Source organism: Phoca vitulina, unplaced genomic scaffold (assembly GCF_004348235.1).
Source record: "Phoca vitulina isolate PV1807 unplaced genomic scaffold, GSC_HSeal_1.0 scaffold6, whole genome shotgun sequence".
Lineage (NCBI taxonomy): Eukaryota > Metazoa > Chordata > Mammalia > Carnivora > Phocidae > Phoca > Phoca vitulina.
In genome coordinates this window covers 23,734,687-23,752,529 of record NW_022589709.1, presented here as the reverse complement: position 1 = coordinate 23,752,529, position 17,843 = coordinate 23,734,687, and the positions used below count along the sequence as shown (strand labels likewise).

The window sequence follows — 17,843 nt, the reverse complement described above, 5'->3', positions numbered from 1 at the left end:
ATGATTTTTTAAAAAAAAAAAATCTCTGCCCACAGCATCTAAAAGCAAATTCTAAAAGCAAATACTTAGAGCAACTAAAATATGCATTTGTATGTGATTTATCTTACCTCAGACTCTGTGACAAATGAGCAAATGAAAAATAAGTTATTCAAGCTAGAAGGTAATTCAATGGCTCTGTAATACTGAATTCTGTATCACTTGTAGAAAACAGAAGTCAGTTTGCCCTGAAATGGGCTTTTTGGGTTTCGATGACACCTACAACATAAGATACCAAAGATGACAAACTGCACGATGCCCCGTGTGAACATTTATGTCTGATCTCCATTCTAAACTCCCTGTTCTGTTCCTCTTGGGTCTTCAGGATACCGAATGTCAGCCCCTCAGCATTGCCCAGAGGACATTTTCAAAATTATGACGAAGTGCTGGGATTATAAACCTGAAAACCGCCCCAAGTTCAGTGAACTTCAGAAAGAGCTCACTGTCATCAAGAGGAAAATCACACAGTGACGGAGCAGTGCCAACAGCCTCTAGGACCTGGTCCTCCAACAGAGTGACACTGTTCTTCTTGTTAACAATGAGTTTATACCACATTACCTGCAACAGTCTTCTAAGGTGATTTTTGTTATTAACTGTTTTTTTTAAGTATGTGCCACTTACAAAAAAAAAAAAAAAAAAAGCAAAGGCCAATGTATTCCAGAAACAGACACTCTTACCAAGGGCTTTACTAGCTCACCCAGCAATCCTGCCATTTCAGGCCATTGTAAATAGAAAAGCACAGCCTCTCAGTGGGAGGGATGATCAGATCTGTTTCACACCAGGACCACTGATGTGTCTCCAAGGTTTTCTACTTGAGGCACAGTTCACGGTCAGCTGTCGTGTGCCACAGACCCCCCCCCCCCATCGGTGCCGGAGCAGCACTGGGAATGCCATTGTCTGCAGGACACGTTCCAACCAAAGGTGGCTTTTTGCTCTGCCAAGCCCAATCATTTTATATTGGGAATTAGTTGGACCTCTTAGGGTTTTTCTCTTCTTCCTTGCCAGAAAGAAGTGCAGTGTGAGAAACATCACACTCCTGTATTATGAGTAAGGTGGAGCTGTTGCCCTGCTCCTCGGTCCGGGCAGCGGACAATGCTGCATGGAATGTCCTCAAAGAGCCCACTCCTCGGGTTGAACCAGCAGCTCTTAAAGGGTGTTTTCTGAGAGCGGTGCCAGCAAGAAGGAAGCTTTGAATGGGAGGGGGGTCTGGAGAGGGAGCAGCTAGAGAAAGAGAAGGAAAATATACAATCTGCCTTCTTATCAGAGTTATGCCTTTACAAACACACACACACACACCTTTTATCTTATGGTCTGAATTCACAGGGAAAGTTCTAAAATGTTTTCGGAAGTTCACAGTTAGAGCCTAATGGCAGCAAAAAAATGTTTTAGCGGAACTACAAAGCACAAGTCCACAGAAATAACAGCCTACTTTTGGTTAAGTACCTTCACCTCAGAGGAGGCATCCCGGTATTTAATGCCCTTTATTTGTATCATTTTCCAGAGCTGAAAGAATTTCGTGATTCTAGTTTGTAAACACACTAATGTGTGTACACACATGCACGTGTGCCTACACACACACACACACACACACACACACACACTACCATCAAGCAGGAGTGAACCGTGAAGAAGTCAAGTGAACATTATTGAAGAAGATACCGGGACAGCTCTCCTGTTTCCACTTTCCCCCTTCATTTACCCTTACACTGCTACCAGGAAATCCTCATCTTAGCTGACAGGTATGCGAGCACAGTTCTGGAGATGCTTCATGTGAATCATATGTAACACAGAGTTAAAAGTAGGATTCTGTTGAGCTGCAACTCATTTCTATTGAGTTGCATCCAGGGAACTTACCCCATGTTCTGTATATAGTTGCCTCTCAGGATAAATATGTGTGTAGGAGATGGTCACGCTCAGGGGTCAATGTGGCTTGGGAGCTTTTAATAAGTGCTCGGGCCTGTGTCCAGATAAATAGCACCTTAGTGATCATTTGGTTATATCCATTAGAAGAGCTTATGGGATAGAAAATTCCTCCTGCCCTCTCCAGCTGTTCGCTGCCTATGAATACCATCGCACAGAACTCACACCCAGTACTCTAAAGAGTATAAAGGATAATACTGAAGAGAACAAATGATATGTCTATCATTTCAACTTCCTTGCAAGTTTTGTACACATTTAATAATTACTACATCCAGACTAAAATGAAAACCAAGTAAACTTGCCCTCAAAAATATATTGCAATATACAAGCAACTTTTTAAAAAATCAGCATTGTCTTCCCTTCTGTCAAATATGGTAAATAAATGAAAACTTCTTTTGCTGGCCTATACCGTGCTAAATCAAAGCACAGACGCATTAATTAAGTTCTATGGTCTTCCGGCACTTGCCAGCCTTCAAAGGAAAAGAGTCAGATGGGACATTTTTATCCTTTGTCAGTATTTCCAAATGAACCTCTTCGTAATATTCTTTGTTTAAAGAAAACAGCCCCTCATCACTTATTAGCCTTAACGCTAAGCTCTCAGCAAGGAGAGGGGATGACGGTTCTGGCTTTAATTTTGTGAACAAGACCTGAAGCTTAATCTTTGCATTCTGGTGTAAAAAATGAACATGGCATTGATATTTCACTCATCCAGGCTGTTAGAATTTGCAATTCATATCATAACTCTGTGCTTAAATTAAAGAAGCTTTTCAAAACATCGTGACATCTGCAGCATTTAAATTCTATTTTATTCTTTGTCCCAAAGCAGGCAGCAGTATAGTTCAGGATTAATAACTCATTGGGAATCTTTCAGGATAAGTTGTATGGAATATTAAATTTAATATAGGCACATGCATTAAGAAAAACTTATGCAAACCATTTTTTACTGTTAATTTTGTTGTGCTTGGAGCATAATTTATTCATCCCTTCTGTCACTGATAATTATTGGAATTATGTACTTTAAGAGGCTAATCCATACCCAGAAAGCACACATATAAATAGTATTCTGAATTTGCAAGTTGATGTGGGGAAAGAAGGCTTCAGAAATGCACAAAACCTTATAACTTGTTTAGTAAGAAGACAGTAACAAAAATTGCCACTAGACTGAATGTAATTAAGCCAGGTCACAAATCTGTGTTGTTAATGGATTTTCCAAGAGTTGCATTTATCATTCCTATACAGTTCCTGTCATACTTCCTTAAATTTATGAGTACAGAGTGGGGGGGGGGGGGAGATAAGCCCAGGCAGCCTGACTCACCTGCATTTTTCGATCTTGAATCACCAACAAACCATTATGACAAATATTTAGGTAGTTCATCAATTTTCAAGAACAGAAATCTTTTACTGTTAAATTAATATATATTGCCAATATTTGAAACCTAAAATGAATTTCGTATTCCATGCAATCTAAGGTTACTTCCCAAAGCCAATATATTCTTTCTCTTCCAGGAAAATAATAATAAAGGATTAGTAGGTTTTGTTTAAACTTTTTAAAACCAGATGCCTTATTTCAGTCCATCCCACCACTGAGTCCCCAGTGAAAGGTCTCACGTAATCATTTCCCTCTCATCGCCCAAATTTAATATAGGCAATAAAGTTCTTCATCCATAATTCACCATTTTATCGCAAATACAATATTACTGAAACATCTTACTAGCAGATCAGTATAGACCGTGAGCCTAATTGTATTAGCTATTGTTCAGGACACATTTCACAGCTGTTTTTCATTTGAAGGTTATTTTTAAAAGAAAAGCTAATGTTTAGTCATTGAAATAGGTTTAATTTCCTTTAAGCCACAGTACGGTTTTCTTGTCTGTTGTATTTCGGTTTTGCCATATAGTTTCATATAGTTTGGCTAATACCACTAAAATAACTCTGTGAGATTGTGTCAAGAAGAAACTGTTTCAATTATGATACATGCCCCACACTGAGGACCTCATTAGGGGGATAAACATAACACTTACAATGCAAAAATCAGTGACATCACATTGCTGTCATTCAGAGTTCTCTCAGACATTCCGCTTTCACAGGCTTGCTTGTGACCAGCAGTGGTTCTCAGAGTACACCTGACAACCTCGGGGAGTATGCTCTGTGGACACTATTTTGTGGCCAGGGGTTTTCTGAAGTGAGATCGATATATTCTGCAGAGGTTGTTTGCCTCAGCCCTCTTCTTTTTACACATACTCCCTTGATCACACCACTGATATTTTAGAAGTTTCTTACCAACAGAACTGATTGTCCTAAGCACTGTCCTGTAAAGACCGACTTTTGTATTTAGGTCAGAGCCTTCACACAAAACAGAGAGTAATGGAAAATAAGCAGGACAACAAAGGGGCGAACATTGAAAAAGACACATCTTCTTTATGTATTAATATGTTAATTAAATGGAAACAAAGATTTTATATGAAAGTGAGTTTATATTACATTTCCATTATACTATTAAGTTAGCATGAAAGTTTACCATTAAAATAAAGTTACCTCTTTTATTACTAACTCTGATTTGCTTATGCATACCAGAAATTTTTTATTAAATATTTTAATTTTATTTATTTTTCTCTGTTTTGATTAGTTTCACATCAAGTCTGAATACAGTATTATTTGGGAGAATCCAGAATTGCATATTCATTCCTGCAAAAGAAAATAGTCATGTACAAGATTACCTACTTGAAGGAGATACTGATAGTCTTAGAGTCCCATAAAATTCTCCTTTAAAGAATAATGCTATAATGCAGACGGTGTATAAACTATCTCAGTCATAATTCAAGGAAATATTTATTACCCCTTGAAAAACAGCCTACCACCTCATAATGATTCAAAGATTAAATTCTGAATTGTTGCATATAGACATCAAGACTCACTCAGCTCACTAATAGGACAGAGAGTCTTGGGTGGTAGAAGAATCCTGCTGAACTAAATTCCAGTCACTTTAAACTGCACAGAAGTAATGAGCATAGACTTTAGTTTGTCTGTTAATAAGGAGCTGAGGTGAGCATCTGCAAAGGCAAGAGAGCAAAGAACCTGTTATTCTAAGACAGGATGATGCAGCCCCTACTGAGAGCATGGAATAATTCAAGTGGAACAGAGGCTTGGACGATGATGTCACTAGAAAGCCCAAGGAGACCGGTGCCTCCAGGCCAGATCCTTCCCGATAGAAAATTAAAAAGATACGGAAGCCAAAGAAGCAAAAGAGGTCACCTGCCAGTGTGTGGGCCTTAGTGTGAGCAAACCAAACACCTCTCTCCCTTGCCTTTGGAGCAGTTTTCTGTCCACGGCTCAGGGATGATGCTGCTGGACCACACCTGCACTCATTGTCTTGCTGACCAGGATCTGGGCATATATGTTCAGACATTTAAAAGATACAACTCAAAATCTCTTTCCATTTGCATTAGTTATATGTAATATTTTTTTAAAACTAAGGTCCCTCATTATTCATACTTTGTTAGAAATCTTTAGTTGCGCCAGGGTGTAGTCTTCTCAATGAGAGCACTTGGATCAGCCCTGTTTCACCTCCTGACTAATGTTAACTAATTGGCTTCTGGAGTCATGCCCAGAGGGACCTTCCTGGGGTGAGCTATACTCTGGGGAAACATGGAATTCAGCAGGGAAGGAGGAAAATACCAGTTAAACAGCAATGTTTCTTGTCTTTGTACTAGTCATGTTTGAGGGGAAAGAATCTTAGAAACATCCGAAAGCCAGTCGTGGTGCAGCACAGCTGAGGGGAGACGCAGAAGGCAGAGCCAGGGGTTCTGGAGACCAAGGCTGACGGGCAGGCAGGGCAGGGACAGAGTGCCCACGCAAAGCCGCTCCAGACTACCTGCCGACAAAGAAATGCAGCATCCGTAAGAGAGAGCTGGTCCTCAAACGGGGGTTTTGGGGAGCTTCCTGCTGCGTGTTATTGAACATTACATTCCTCTCGAGCCTCTACATTTCTTAAAGGACACTGAATTGGATATTGATTTGATTTTCTTTTATGCCCCTGATAATCTCAGGAGGTGGCCACTGCACAATGAAATTCCCCTGGCTCAGTTTTTCGCGAAGGCTGCAGACATGACGGAGGCTCGGCATGTGCCCCAAGCAGCACACACAAGTGTGGGGTAGGCGGCCTTGGAGGACATTTGCTGGGAAAGCTCCTACTTTTTATTTTATTAAAGAAATCTTGTAGTAGGTATCTCTGCCTGCAGCATGAAGACGGATTTAGCTTCCCTCCTTGCCAGCAAACCTGGAAGAACCCTGAAACATGAATATTTATTTTATTCTAAACAGATTAAATTCTGAATTTCTATTTTTTTTTTAAAAGATTTTATTTATTTATTCATGAGAGACAGAGAGAGAGAGGCAGAGGGAGAAGCAGGCTCCCAAGGAGCAGGAAGCCCGATGCGGGACTCAATCCCAGGACCCTGAGATCATGACCTGAGCCGAAGGCAGACGCTTAACCATCTGAGCCACCCAGGCGCCCAATTCTGAATTTCTAAACTGTCTTCCCACACATTCCCAGGGAGACCAGCAGATTCAAGCGTTCTACAAAGTAAGGTTCAAAGTGATAGTAAGGACCCTGGTAGCAGAATTTTATTGTGTGTTTTCTCTCTGTTTTAGTCATTCAGGAAGCTTTTCCTGAACTACCACTCAGGGACAGGGAATGGTGTGGGGTGCTACTTTTTCTGTTTAGTTTTTGTTTCTTGTTTTTGTTTTTTTAACTTCCAGTTGGTATTTCCTTTTCTCATATGCAGCTACTTAATCCTTACTCTAACAAAACAGAAAAGCCTTTATCATCAGCTTTTATCTGGTAGCGTCCTAACGGCCCTAGACCAAAGAGTTTCTCCTCAGGTGCTCAGGAGGCCCTGCCTTGTAGGGAACTCCCAGAAATCCATTTACTGAGGCCAAGGGCACGGGGCCTCTGGGAGCAGCCCGTGGTACATGCAGCTTAGAATACAGCTTTGTTACCGTCCTTGCACTAGAGACAGGACAATTAGGTGGCAGATGTCTTTGATGAGTGACACTATCAATAGAGGCTCTTGGGAGATTTTTCCTAGGACACAAAGGCCACTGTGAGCAGGCGTGTCCGGGAAAGCAGGCTGCGACTTGGCCAAGTAAGTTCATTAGGTGACCTACCTACCTCCAAAGAAATGTCAAAACACTAGCAATGACTACTTTATCTTAAACCCCTGGACATAACTCAGTTTTACCATTCCTCTCTTCCATGCCAATATTTTGTGGTGTTTCCTGCACATTCCCTATCAGTAAATGTCTAAAATTATTTTTAACTGTGCAATGTTAAAGACTTTCTCCACAGATTCAGAAAAGAGGGTAGCAAACACGAAGACAAGTTCAGAATAAGCCAACCTGCCTAGATACACAGACCCAACAGCACCACGTTGTTAAAACCTCAGCTCTACTCTACACTCCCCCCAAAGCAGTACCCTTCCTAAAAAGCCAAACATCACACCCTTCTTCTATTTGCTAAGAACATCTTTAATATCAGAATAAACACACTGTAGATGCTATCCAAAGCAGATTCTAAAATGACATACTAAGAAGCCAGACTTTGGTCATCAGACAACAGAAACACCACTTCACCCTTATGTGCTCAGTTAAAACAACCTCGCAAAAACCACACCCATCTAGGCAATCCATCTGGTCCCAGGAGGGAATACCTTATTTTGAAAGCATAGGACACATATCAATGGGAAATGTCAATGCTCTGAGCAACACAGAGTAAGTGTAAGATGACCATAAAAAAGAAATCCCAATTCCCACATTGGAGCAGCAAAAATTTGAGTATGAAAAATGAAGTAGAGGAGTCCAAACTCTCATTATTAATATTTTCTTCATACAGCATTTGTCAAATTATACAACCTTGGGGTCTTTTGAGTTGCCTGAACAATCTTTATGAAGATTAAACCCACCCCCCCCAAATGGGGGCTCAAATTTCTAAGTGCCCTACATTCAAAACTTTAGGGTCTGAAAGGAGATCTGGAATCTGTTATTACCGAGATCCCAGGCAAAGGACCATCCTTGCAGTCTTTGCCAGCTCGCCAATCCATGCCTTTGTTCATTAAACACAGAAGGGGAAAAAATTAAAAAGCAAAACACCCTATTCTATAGGAATTTTCCTTTCACAAATAACTTGATAGGTAGAAATAAACTTGCCTGCCTGCTCTTAAGAAATGCCAGACTGCTGTAAGGGAATGCAAAGGGCATGGTGCCCAGAACCATGGTTAATAGGACTGTGAATGTTTTCTCCTAACCCAAAGTACAGCAGACCTCTTCTAGTTTAACTATGGGATGCTTTGAAGGCCCATCCCCTGCTAGTCTGAATCGCTTTGCTTCAGCTTCAAGCAAAAGACCATTTCCAACAGAAGTGAACTTATTTACTATAATTCTTCCTCAGGTGCTAGGCCTTTCTTGCAATGTACAGAAAATATGCATGTTTTAGTGGGATTTACTGTTTTGGCTTTAGAGTCAAAGAGATTAGTTCCATGAAGTTCACCTGGTTCCCCATAGCAAGTGTATTTTATAACCCTACAATTCTAAATCCAACCCCGAGCATCAAATCAAATTCACAGATAAAGGGGAGCTGGTAGGGAAGGGTCTTGGTTATTTCCATTTGTGACCAAAGTGGCCAAAGATAGGAAACTCCCTTTCACTTGATGAACACCACTGCACCATATGAAACGTCAGTTCCCCAGGACCATCCTGTGACCTAATCAGACTCTCAGTGTGTGCCAGGAACACACACTTTTCATGGCCTGTTTCAGCATTTTCCTTCAGAGAGTATGGAGATTTCTCACTGAAACAGCTTTGTTAGTCAGACATTTTCAGATTTTATATTTATGTTTAAATACATTAGACGGCCTAATGAAGCAACATGAGTCTAATGGGGGTTGGTGGGGGTGTGAATTCTGACTTTATGTTATGGCTTTCTTTGTGTGTGTTTTCTTGGTGGGTTCTTGGTGAGTACCCTGGAAGGTTGGAATTCTCTGAAGTCATAGCCATACAACCAGATAGGGTTAGGAAAAGCCAGATAAACGCAGGAGAATAAAATTAAACTGTCAAAGTCCCAGGAACAGCCCTGACTTCTTCAGGAACCCAAGCAAATTGAAAGCAAAGATGAACTGTACAAATGGTGCCCAGGCCATTTGACTGGGGGTAGCCCACTGGATTTGGACACTGCCGTTTTCCTGGCACGGGTCCACAGTGCGTGGTTGCAGAAATGCAATTTTCTGGGTTGTTTCCTCTTCCCTTTGATAGAAGATGATTTTGAGATGATGGGATACGAGTGGGGCCTGCTCTCAGCCCGCCAAGGTATAGATGTTCCATCTGTAAGCATCACTTTGAGCAAAACACTCCTGTGGTTTACCAAGTTTCACTCTAGTGCCAATATTATCAGGTTAAAGCACCTTTAATCTTTTTTGTTGCTGTTCTAAAATAATTTATTTGTGAAGTGGATAAAAGAAACACTGGAAATAGGGTGCTTCTTATAAAAAAAAATTTGAGTGTAAAACATACACACAAGGCCTTTCGTGAGTTTATCTGGCTTTGTAAACAAGTCTGACAATGAATGACAGCTAACTATATAAAACAGTTAGTTGTCTGTCTTTGACCACTTTTAACTCCGATCTGTATTTAACACTTATTTATTTGTTAGTTTTTACATTCAGAGGAAATACACTTTCAACTCTGGCTAACATTGTAGAATGTTTTTCAGTTGTTTTCTGATTTTTTAAAACATTATTTCATCATTTTTGTAAACTTAGATCATTTTTGAATAGCCTTTTTCTTTTCCAATAGACCAATTACCACTCATAGGTCTGCAGAACCTTTCTTTTTACTGTATTCTTATAATAAATGTAAAGTATTTGTAGCAAACTGTGCCATGTCTTGTTTAATCTTTCCATCGTGTTTATATTTCACTTTTCCATATAAATACGCTCTAAGTAGAAGAAAAGGAAGGAGAGATTTCCATGGTAACTGGCCTCCTAGGGATGTAACTGTGCATAAAAAATTATTAGCTTTCAGTTTCTCTGTAATTAAGCTTATGAGTTCTGATGATAATGGGTGTGTGTTGCTTAGAGTCCAATCACTGCTCCCTCTGTTTGGAAATCAAAACCGAAATGTAATTCAAGTCCCATTTCTCTGTGTGGACTGGCTGTTTGCCAGGTTTTTTGTTGTTGTTGTTTCATAACAGGATTTGTTTAGACATAACAAAAGGATTTAGGGGAGAAAGGTGGCGGAGAGGGCTGTTTAGAAAGAGAAGCTGGAAGCGGCTGAAACACGCAGTTGTAGGCGTGCGCCTTTGGCTGGCTGGTGCGCAGGGCTGAGCTGGTCACCGAGCCAAGACGCTGGACTTCTGTTTACCCTTCAGTCAGCAAATCGATAATCCTTCTAAAACAGCAAGCTGTTATTTATACAGGTTTCCCCGCATTAAACCAAGTCTTTTCCTCCTCCCTGATCTTGGATTAGAACAGTCAACTGCCCCCTCTCCAAATCACATGTGTTTATGGTTTGTGGGACAGCCCCCAAGCTTCTGGGGACTGGCGAATCCCATCTACCCAGATCTTTTCTACCTCCCTGCACTCTGACCAGAGCTCTGCGTTTCTGGGCCCTTGGTGAATTCCTGTTCACGGCAGCTCTTAATTGTCAGTCTGGGACTGCATCCCCATCTCCAGCGGGTTTGATTTCTGACACAGCATCCTTGACAACCTGTGCTTTTCCTGGCTTCAATTAATTAAGACCAGCTGCATCCATCACCAAGGAAGGCTGGCCATCTGACTGAAATCCCATTCCCCAGTGGGGAATGAATGGCATCTGTAAAATTCTCTGGAGTTCTCATGTTATTTCAAGTACCACACTTCACTGTCCATCCTTCTCTAGCTTATGATTTCTTCAGGCAGACAGTGATGATGTGGCTTATAAAAAAACATGAATGTAAGAGCTCATTTCTGTTAAAAGTGTCAATGGTTGCTCCTTCAATTAAAAGCTGAGTCCAAATGAAGTGTTTTTTTAAACTCTTCAAATCTGATACAACTGGACTGACCAGCACACTTAGGCCAAACTCTTGTGAGTACAGCTGAGGGAGGCTATTGGCACTGCCTCCAAAGGCATCTGCTGTTGATACAAGCACCAAGCTGGGAGCTAGGAAACCAGGTTGTCATCCCTTGTTGGACTCTCACTCATTTGTAAACTTGAACAAGCCATTTCACTCTTCAAGCCACAGTTCCCTCACCTGTAAAATGAGGTTGGACTAAAGAATTACCTAGTATTCAACTTTTTCTTTTCTTCCCCCCACCTCCCACCTCTTCTCCCCTCCCCCCTTCCCATCAGCCACTCTTCCTTCCTAAAAGCATTCTGATTTCCAACAGGGTAATTTCCTCTTCAGTATTTGGTGTGATCCTGATGGGACCCTCCCACTGCAGAAGCCAAAGGATCCATATTTAGCCAATTAGGTCCTTTCTCCCAGGACTGAGTCTTGAAGGACAGAAGGAACAGCTAGAGGGTATTTCTCCTAGCAAAGTATTGCTGTAACCCCAGCTTCCTGGCCCTGCAGAGCACCCTTGGTTTCTCTGCATTCCTAAGCCTTGTTCTACAGCCTCCCATTGACCTTGGAGCTTTCCGATGTTCTTCCAGCTAATTCCTTTCTGCCCACATTATCCATAGTCCAGGTCTGTTGCCTGCAGCCAAGGATCCTGACTGACACAACCATCTGTAATGTAAGGCCCCTTCCAACTTTGAGATTCTGTGATCTTCCGAGTCTTCTCAGAGTCATTTTGGAATCCCTGAACAACAGCACAATTTAGGATGGGTTCTGTTCCTTTGCTTCTTATGGTGTAGCTGTCAGAATTCAAGAGTGATGAGAAAAAGGAAAACTCCCTCAAGGTTTCATCATCTAGTGGGCTGCTAATTATCCAAACTAAGCATTTGAATGTTTCCCCAGCTCTGGACCTAGGTAATTCAAAATTATAAATGTTTCTTTTGCAGTCTTCCCATGGTGACAGTAGCACCATAAGATAGTTAAATGATAAGGTCAATGGACTAGAACATTGTGAGAGGCTAATTGATCTATCACAGTAATATAAATGCCAAGAATTAATAGAAAAATAAATGTCACAGAGAGCCAGGGAACTGACTACCTTAGAAGCTACTCTCTTCTGACCTCCACCTCCCACCTTTGAGTAGGGTTTGGTCTTATTCTATATTCAGAAAGGTCTTTCCCTTTCCTGCAAAACACGCATGCACATAGCCCAAATGTTTCCTTCTAGACCTGGATAAAAGCCAGTGAATAAGCCTATTGGGTTTTCATCCTAAGCTAATTTTCCCAGATACCCCGAAGACCTTCCCTCTGCTTGCAAGTCTTCTCTTGTCTCCTTGCCAAATGCCAAGGAATTATTATGACATAGTATCCTAGCACAGTGGGACTCAAAGGAACACACTTATGATGCCTTATGAAAGGGAATGAGTAGGTAGTGGGAAGATTTGCTCAGTGGTGTCCCATCAGCCTCACAGTCTTACAGACTTGAGCAGGGAAGCCCCTGTCACAGCCAGCCCCCAAACCCAGACTCTGCACACTTCATTAGTCTTCCATGGAATACCATTCAGAGATGGGAACACCTCATCTGTGATGGTTGAACTATTACTTTTCATCTCCATCAAGTAAGGAGACCAGCAGCCATCTGCCTCACCAGGTTAACTACTAAATTTTTTTTTTTTTTTTTTGGCTCAAACTAAATCTATCCTCTCTTCTGTGTAGCTCTGATGCATATAGAAACTTACAAATGGGAGACCAGCAGACTTACAGTATCATCCCTCCTTCTTCAGTTTATTGTTCCCTCCCATTCTTTCTCCTCTTCTCCCTCCTTCTTCTCATTGTTTGAAATGAGTACTATATCCGTATTACCTCACATTTTTTTACCCCAAAACAGGTGACCCATGTATATAATCATTGGTGTATTGTAAATATGTATTCCTCAATACTATTGTGGGAAGGCCAGAAGTCATCTATAAGATCAAACATAAGGTAAAAGAAAAAATATATATAAATAAAAACAATTATAAAGAGCAGAGAAAGGAAACCAAATATGATATTCATTAATTAGAGCAATTAGGCAATAAATTTCACTGAATTCCCTGACAACTAAAACAAACAAAAATAAAAGGGAAGTACTTTGTATTATGAAAAGGGTGGAAAATTCATGAGCTAGGCATTCAACTTAAATGTTTAAAAAAATGTGATTCTAGAACTTTGTTTTCTAAGATTGAACATAAAAGTCACGGCTGCTGTTCTCAACTGGAAGCAATTTTGTCCTCCAGGAGACATTTAACAATGTTTGCAGACATTTGTAGTTGTTACAACTGGTAGGTGCTATGGGCATCCATCAGGTAAAGGCCAGGTGGCTGCTATCCATCCTACAGTGCACTGGACATGCCCCACATTCAAGAACTACCTGCCCTAAAATGTCAATAGTGCCATGTTGAAAAACCCTGAGTTATATGGCTTGTCTGAACTTCCCTCCAGGAGCAGTGGAAGACTTTAACTGGACAAATTTTCAAAAAACAAACAACAACAACAAAAAACAATGGGCGACCAAGAAAAAAGAATAAACATCTTAGGAATTAAAAAGTAGATATAAATAACCATTGAAACAGAAGGGACTATAAAGGAAATAAGTGAATACTATGAACTTTTTGCTAATAAATTTGAAAACAAAATTAAACAAAATTGACAAATTCCTAGAAAAAACATAACCTGCCAAAAAAGCTAACTCAAGAAGAAATATTCAAAATAGTTTTATAATAAAGAAATTAGTAGTTTAAAATCTTCCCATGGCATTTAACCCTGTGAATGAAGAGTTATTTCATGCAGAAACTTGTATGCAAATGTTCATAGTGGCTTATTTTTCAGTACTTAAACAAGGCTGGAGGAATTTAATAACAATACCCTTTAACATGGTTCAAATCACTATAAGGCTATTCAGGGATGAATTTCCCAGGCTTTAGAGAGAGATGTTAGAAGTATGTTAGTAAGATACACTATTATCTTTAATAAAAACAATTTTCTTTAAACCTTCAAGATCACAGAAACATTCAAAATAAATTTTAACCATGTGCACTTAATTTGATAACAGCCTTTTTCTGAATAGCCAAATACTGGAAACTACTCAAATGTTCTTCAGTTAGTGAACTGTTTAGGAAACCACGGTGTATCCATACCATGAAGCACTACTCAGCATTAAAAAGTGAATTATTGATACACACAACTTGAATGAACCCCAAGAAAATTATGCCGAGTGTAGAAAGCCAATCTCAAAGGGATACGTACTGCATGATTTCATTTGTGTAACATTCAATAAATAACATAACAGAGATGGAGAACAGATTCTGATGCCAGGAGGTAGGGAAAGAGAGAAAGGATAGGTGTGGCTATTGAGTTACAGAAGGGATTCTTGTGGGGATGGTATTGTTCACTGTCATAATTATAGTGGCAGTTACAAAAGCCTCACTCATGATAAAACTGCAGAGAGCTACACACACACACAAACACATGAATGAGTGCTTAGATAATTTGGTGAAATCTGAACAAACCCTATAGCTTGTACCAATGTCAATATCTTGTGGGGGGCTAGTGGAAACACACACAGGATTTCCCCACCCATTTCTGTGAAACCTCTTGTAAATCTATCATTATTTCAAAGTAAAAAGTTTAAAAAATGAATATGTAAGAAAATAATCTTCTCACAAAGACAATAGCAAGCCTAGAGGTACAAGTTTTAGATGTGATCCAACAAGCTTTCAAGAAACGGATAATTTCCTCTTACAAATTCTTCCAGAGAGAAGGAAAAAAAAAGAAGACTCTCCAATCTACTTAATGAACTAATATAAGTTTGAAAACAAAGAGCAAGAAAAGTACAAGAAAATTACATGCCAGTCTTCACCATGAATATGAATGAACCTCCTCCAAAGTAAAGGCAAACTTACCCTAGCAATGAATAAAATATGTGAGATACCAATTTTGAATTAGATTTATTCTAAAAATGAAAGTGGTTTAATTTTATAAGATCTATTAATGTAAATTATCAGATTAACAGAGAAAATACGAAAAAACATATAAAATTCTGCCAGGCAGTCAAAAGCTCTTAGTAAACTGGAGAGAAAATGCAACTTCTTTAAAATAAAGGAATCTACCAAAAAAAAAAAAACAAAACAAAACACAAACCCACAGTAAACATTGGTGAAACATTAAAAGTATTTCCTTTAAAATTAGAGACAAAATAAGGCAACATCTATCATCATTTCTGCTTAGCCTTGTACTGGAGACCCTAACTAGTACAGAAAGCAAAGAAAAAGAAACATAGGGTGTCATATTTGAAAAGAAAATAATTGTTATTATTCATAGATGATATGATTGTTTACATTTCAAACCCCCAAATACTAACAAATTATTGTAAGAGAATCTAGCTAAATTTCTAGAGATAAGATCAACATCAAAAAAATTATTACATTGTTCATCAGTCAAAAGATAAGAGAATATTTTTAAAATGTTATTTCAATAGCAACAAAAACTGTAAAATACCCAGGAATGAACTAATGAGGAATGTGCTAGCCCTCTATGGACATTAGCCCCCTAATAGTTCAAAACATTAAAGAAGACCATCAAATAAATGGAGAGTTATATCTTTTCATGGCAAGGAATACTCAGTATTGTAAAAATATCAATTCTTTCTAACTTATTTACAAAAAATTTTAATTATTCATGTTCAGTAAACATCCTTTTATAAATTAACAAGATAATTCTAAATTTTAAGAACAAAGGGTCAAGAATAACCAAGACATTCCTAAAGAAAAATCAAGATGTACAAAAGATGGAGATTTGCCCTATTTTACAAGACTTTTCATAAAGCTATAGTATGGTATTATCACAGAGAAACAAATAGAAAAATAAACCAGAATAGAAAGACTCGAATTAAACTCAAATGCAAATAGTTGATACATTGCAAAGGTGGTAATGCAGATCAGTGGGGGAGAAAACAGACTACTCATTATATTGTGCAGGGACATCAGGTTATCCATGAGGGGAAAAAATCTTATTAAACCCTTACTTTACATTCTATATACTCAAAAACCAAATTCAAAGTGGATTAAAAACTTCAATATATGGGGCACCTAGGTGGCTCAGTCTGTTAAGTGTCTGACTTTGGCTCAGGTCATGATCTCAGGGTCCTGAGATCAAGCCCCACATTGGGCTCCACACTCAGCGGGGAGTCTTCTTGTCACTCTCCCTCTCCTTCTGACTGTTCCCCTGCTTGTGCTCAGTCTCTCTCTCAAAGGTATACCAGGAGACATTTAAAATAAAGTTTGTAATAGCATTACTTATGACAGGGAAAAAAAAAAAACCTGAAATGTTCATCAAAAGGAGACTGCATCTTCTAGCATCAATAAGAATGAATCTCAAAAATAAAATTTTAGAGGCTTCTACTTCTGCTTATGATGTAGAAAGCCACATGAAAATGTCACTCCCACCCTAAATAATGAGAAAAAAAACGAATAATCTACAAAATCATTAATTTTTTTCGACCATCAGAGAGCTGATGTCACAAGATAACCAAGTGAGGTAACTGCAAAGAGTAACAGGTCCTTTGAGGAGACAAGGGACACACAAACTGTTTCACCTTTGGCAGAGCACAGAAAGAAGGGAGAGCCATTATAAAAGCCGTTAAATAGAAAAACAACTAAAATGATAACAAATCATTAAAGGCAAAGTGTGAAATATTGTGACAGTCTTGGGAGTCCCAATCACTAGCTGCATCTGCGCCCACTTGCCATCTCTTCCACGTGTATCTACCACACGTTCATGAAGACGGGAAACCTGAGGGAGTGACACAGACATGAAAAAACTGCCAAGATTTGAGAGTGGAGCAATTGTACTAGAGAAGTCAATCTTCGATCTTGGCTCATCAGGACATGGTCCCGACTGGCAGCTGCTCAAGGACAAACAAGAAACCTGCCCATGCCCTAGTTATTAAACATTTCTATAGCAAGAAACAAAAGCTGTCTGTCTCTGAGGCAGGAAACCCCTATATGCCCTAGCACCTACACTGAGTAGGAGGTCTGTCATTGGGGTGGGGACAGGAATGATGAGAAAACCCCATCCCTAAACTCAATGAAATTGGAAAAACAAAACAATACATTTTCTGGTATGGACCTAAAGCAATGCTTAGAGGGAAATTTATAGCATTCAAAGCTTTTACTGAAAAAGAAAGGTTTCAGATTAATGATCTAAAGTTGGAAAAAGAAAAGCAAATTAAACCCAAAATAAAGTGATAGAAAGAAATAATAAAGAACAGAACTCAATAAAACAGATTAACAGGTAAACAAAAGAGAAAAACTAATGAAACTAAATACTAATTTCTTAAAAAGATTAATAAAATCAACAAAGGTCTACCAGATTGATTAAGGGAAAAAAAGAAGATACAGATGACCACTAGAGGAAATGAGAAAGGGGTACAACCCCACTGACTCTGTACACATTACAAGAATAATAAGGAAATATTATTAATAATTACCAACTTATTTAAATTCAACAAATTCCTTGAAAGACAAAAAAGTATGAAAGCTCAGTTCAAGAAGAAATAGTCAGGAACATAGATACAAAAACTCAACAAGATATTAGCAAATCGAATCCACCAGTATGTAAAAAGGATAATAAATTCTGAATAAATGGGTTTTATCCCAGGACTACAGTCAAAAAAAAAAAAAAAAAAGTAATGAAACAAATGAAAGCAAAAAGGAAAATCCATATGCTCATTTCATTGGATGCAGAAAGATATTTAACAAATTCA

The 17,843-nt window shown here is 39.1% G+C and overlaps 1 protein-coding gene across 8 annotated transcripts in view; it reads left to right on the top strand.

Annotated features, from left to right (window-relative positions):
- The window catches only part of FER (FER tyrosine kinase), a 439,678-nt gene that overhangs the window by 407,612 nt on the left and 14,223 nt on the right, over positions 1-17,843 (top strand). For 6 of the 8 annotated variants that reach the window (XM_032403878.1, XM_032403879.1, XM_032403880.1 and 3 more), the window contains one exon: positions 362-5,628. In XM_032403878.1, coding sequence (XP_032259769.1) covers positions 362-507 — 146 coding nt within the window. In that variant the 3' untranslated portion in view covers positions 508-5,628. Of the gene's footprint in view, positions 1-361; positions 5,629-17,843 lie in introns of those variants that run through there. The other 2 variants (XR_004299353.1, XR_004299354.1) reach the window with 2 other exon arrangements.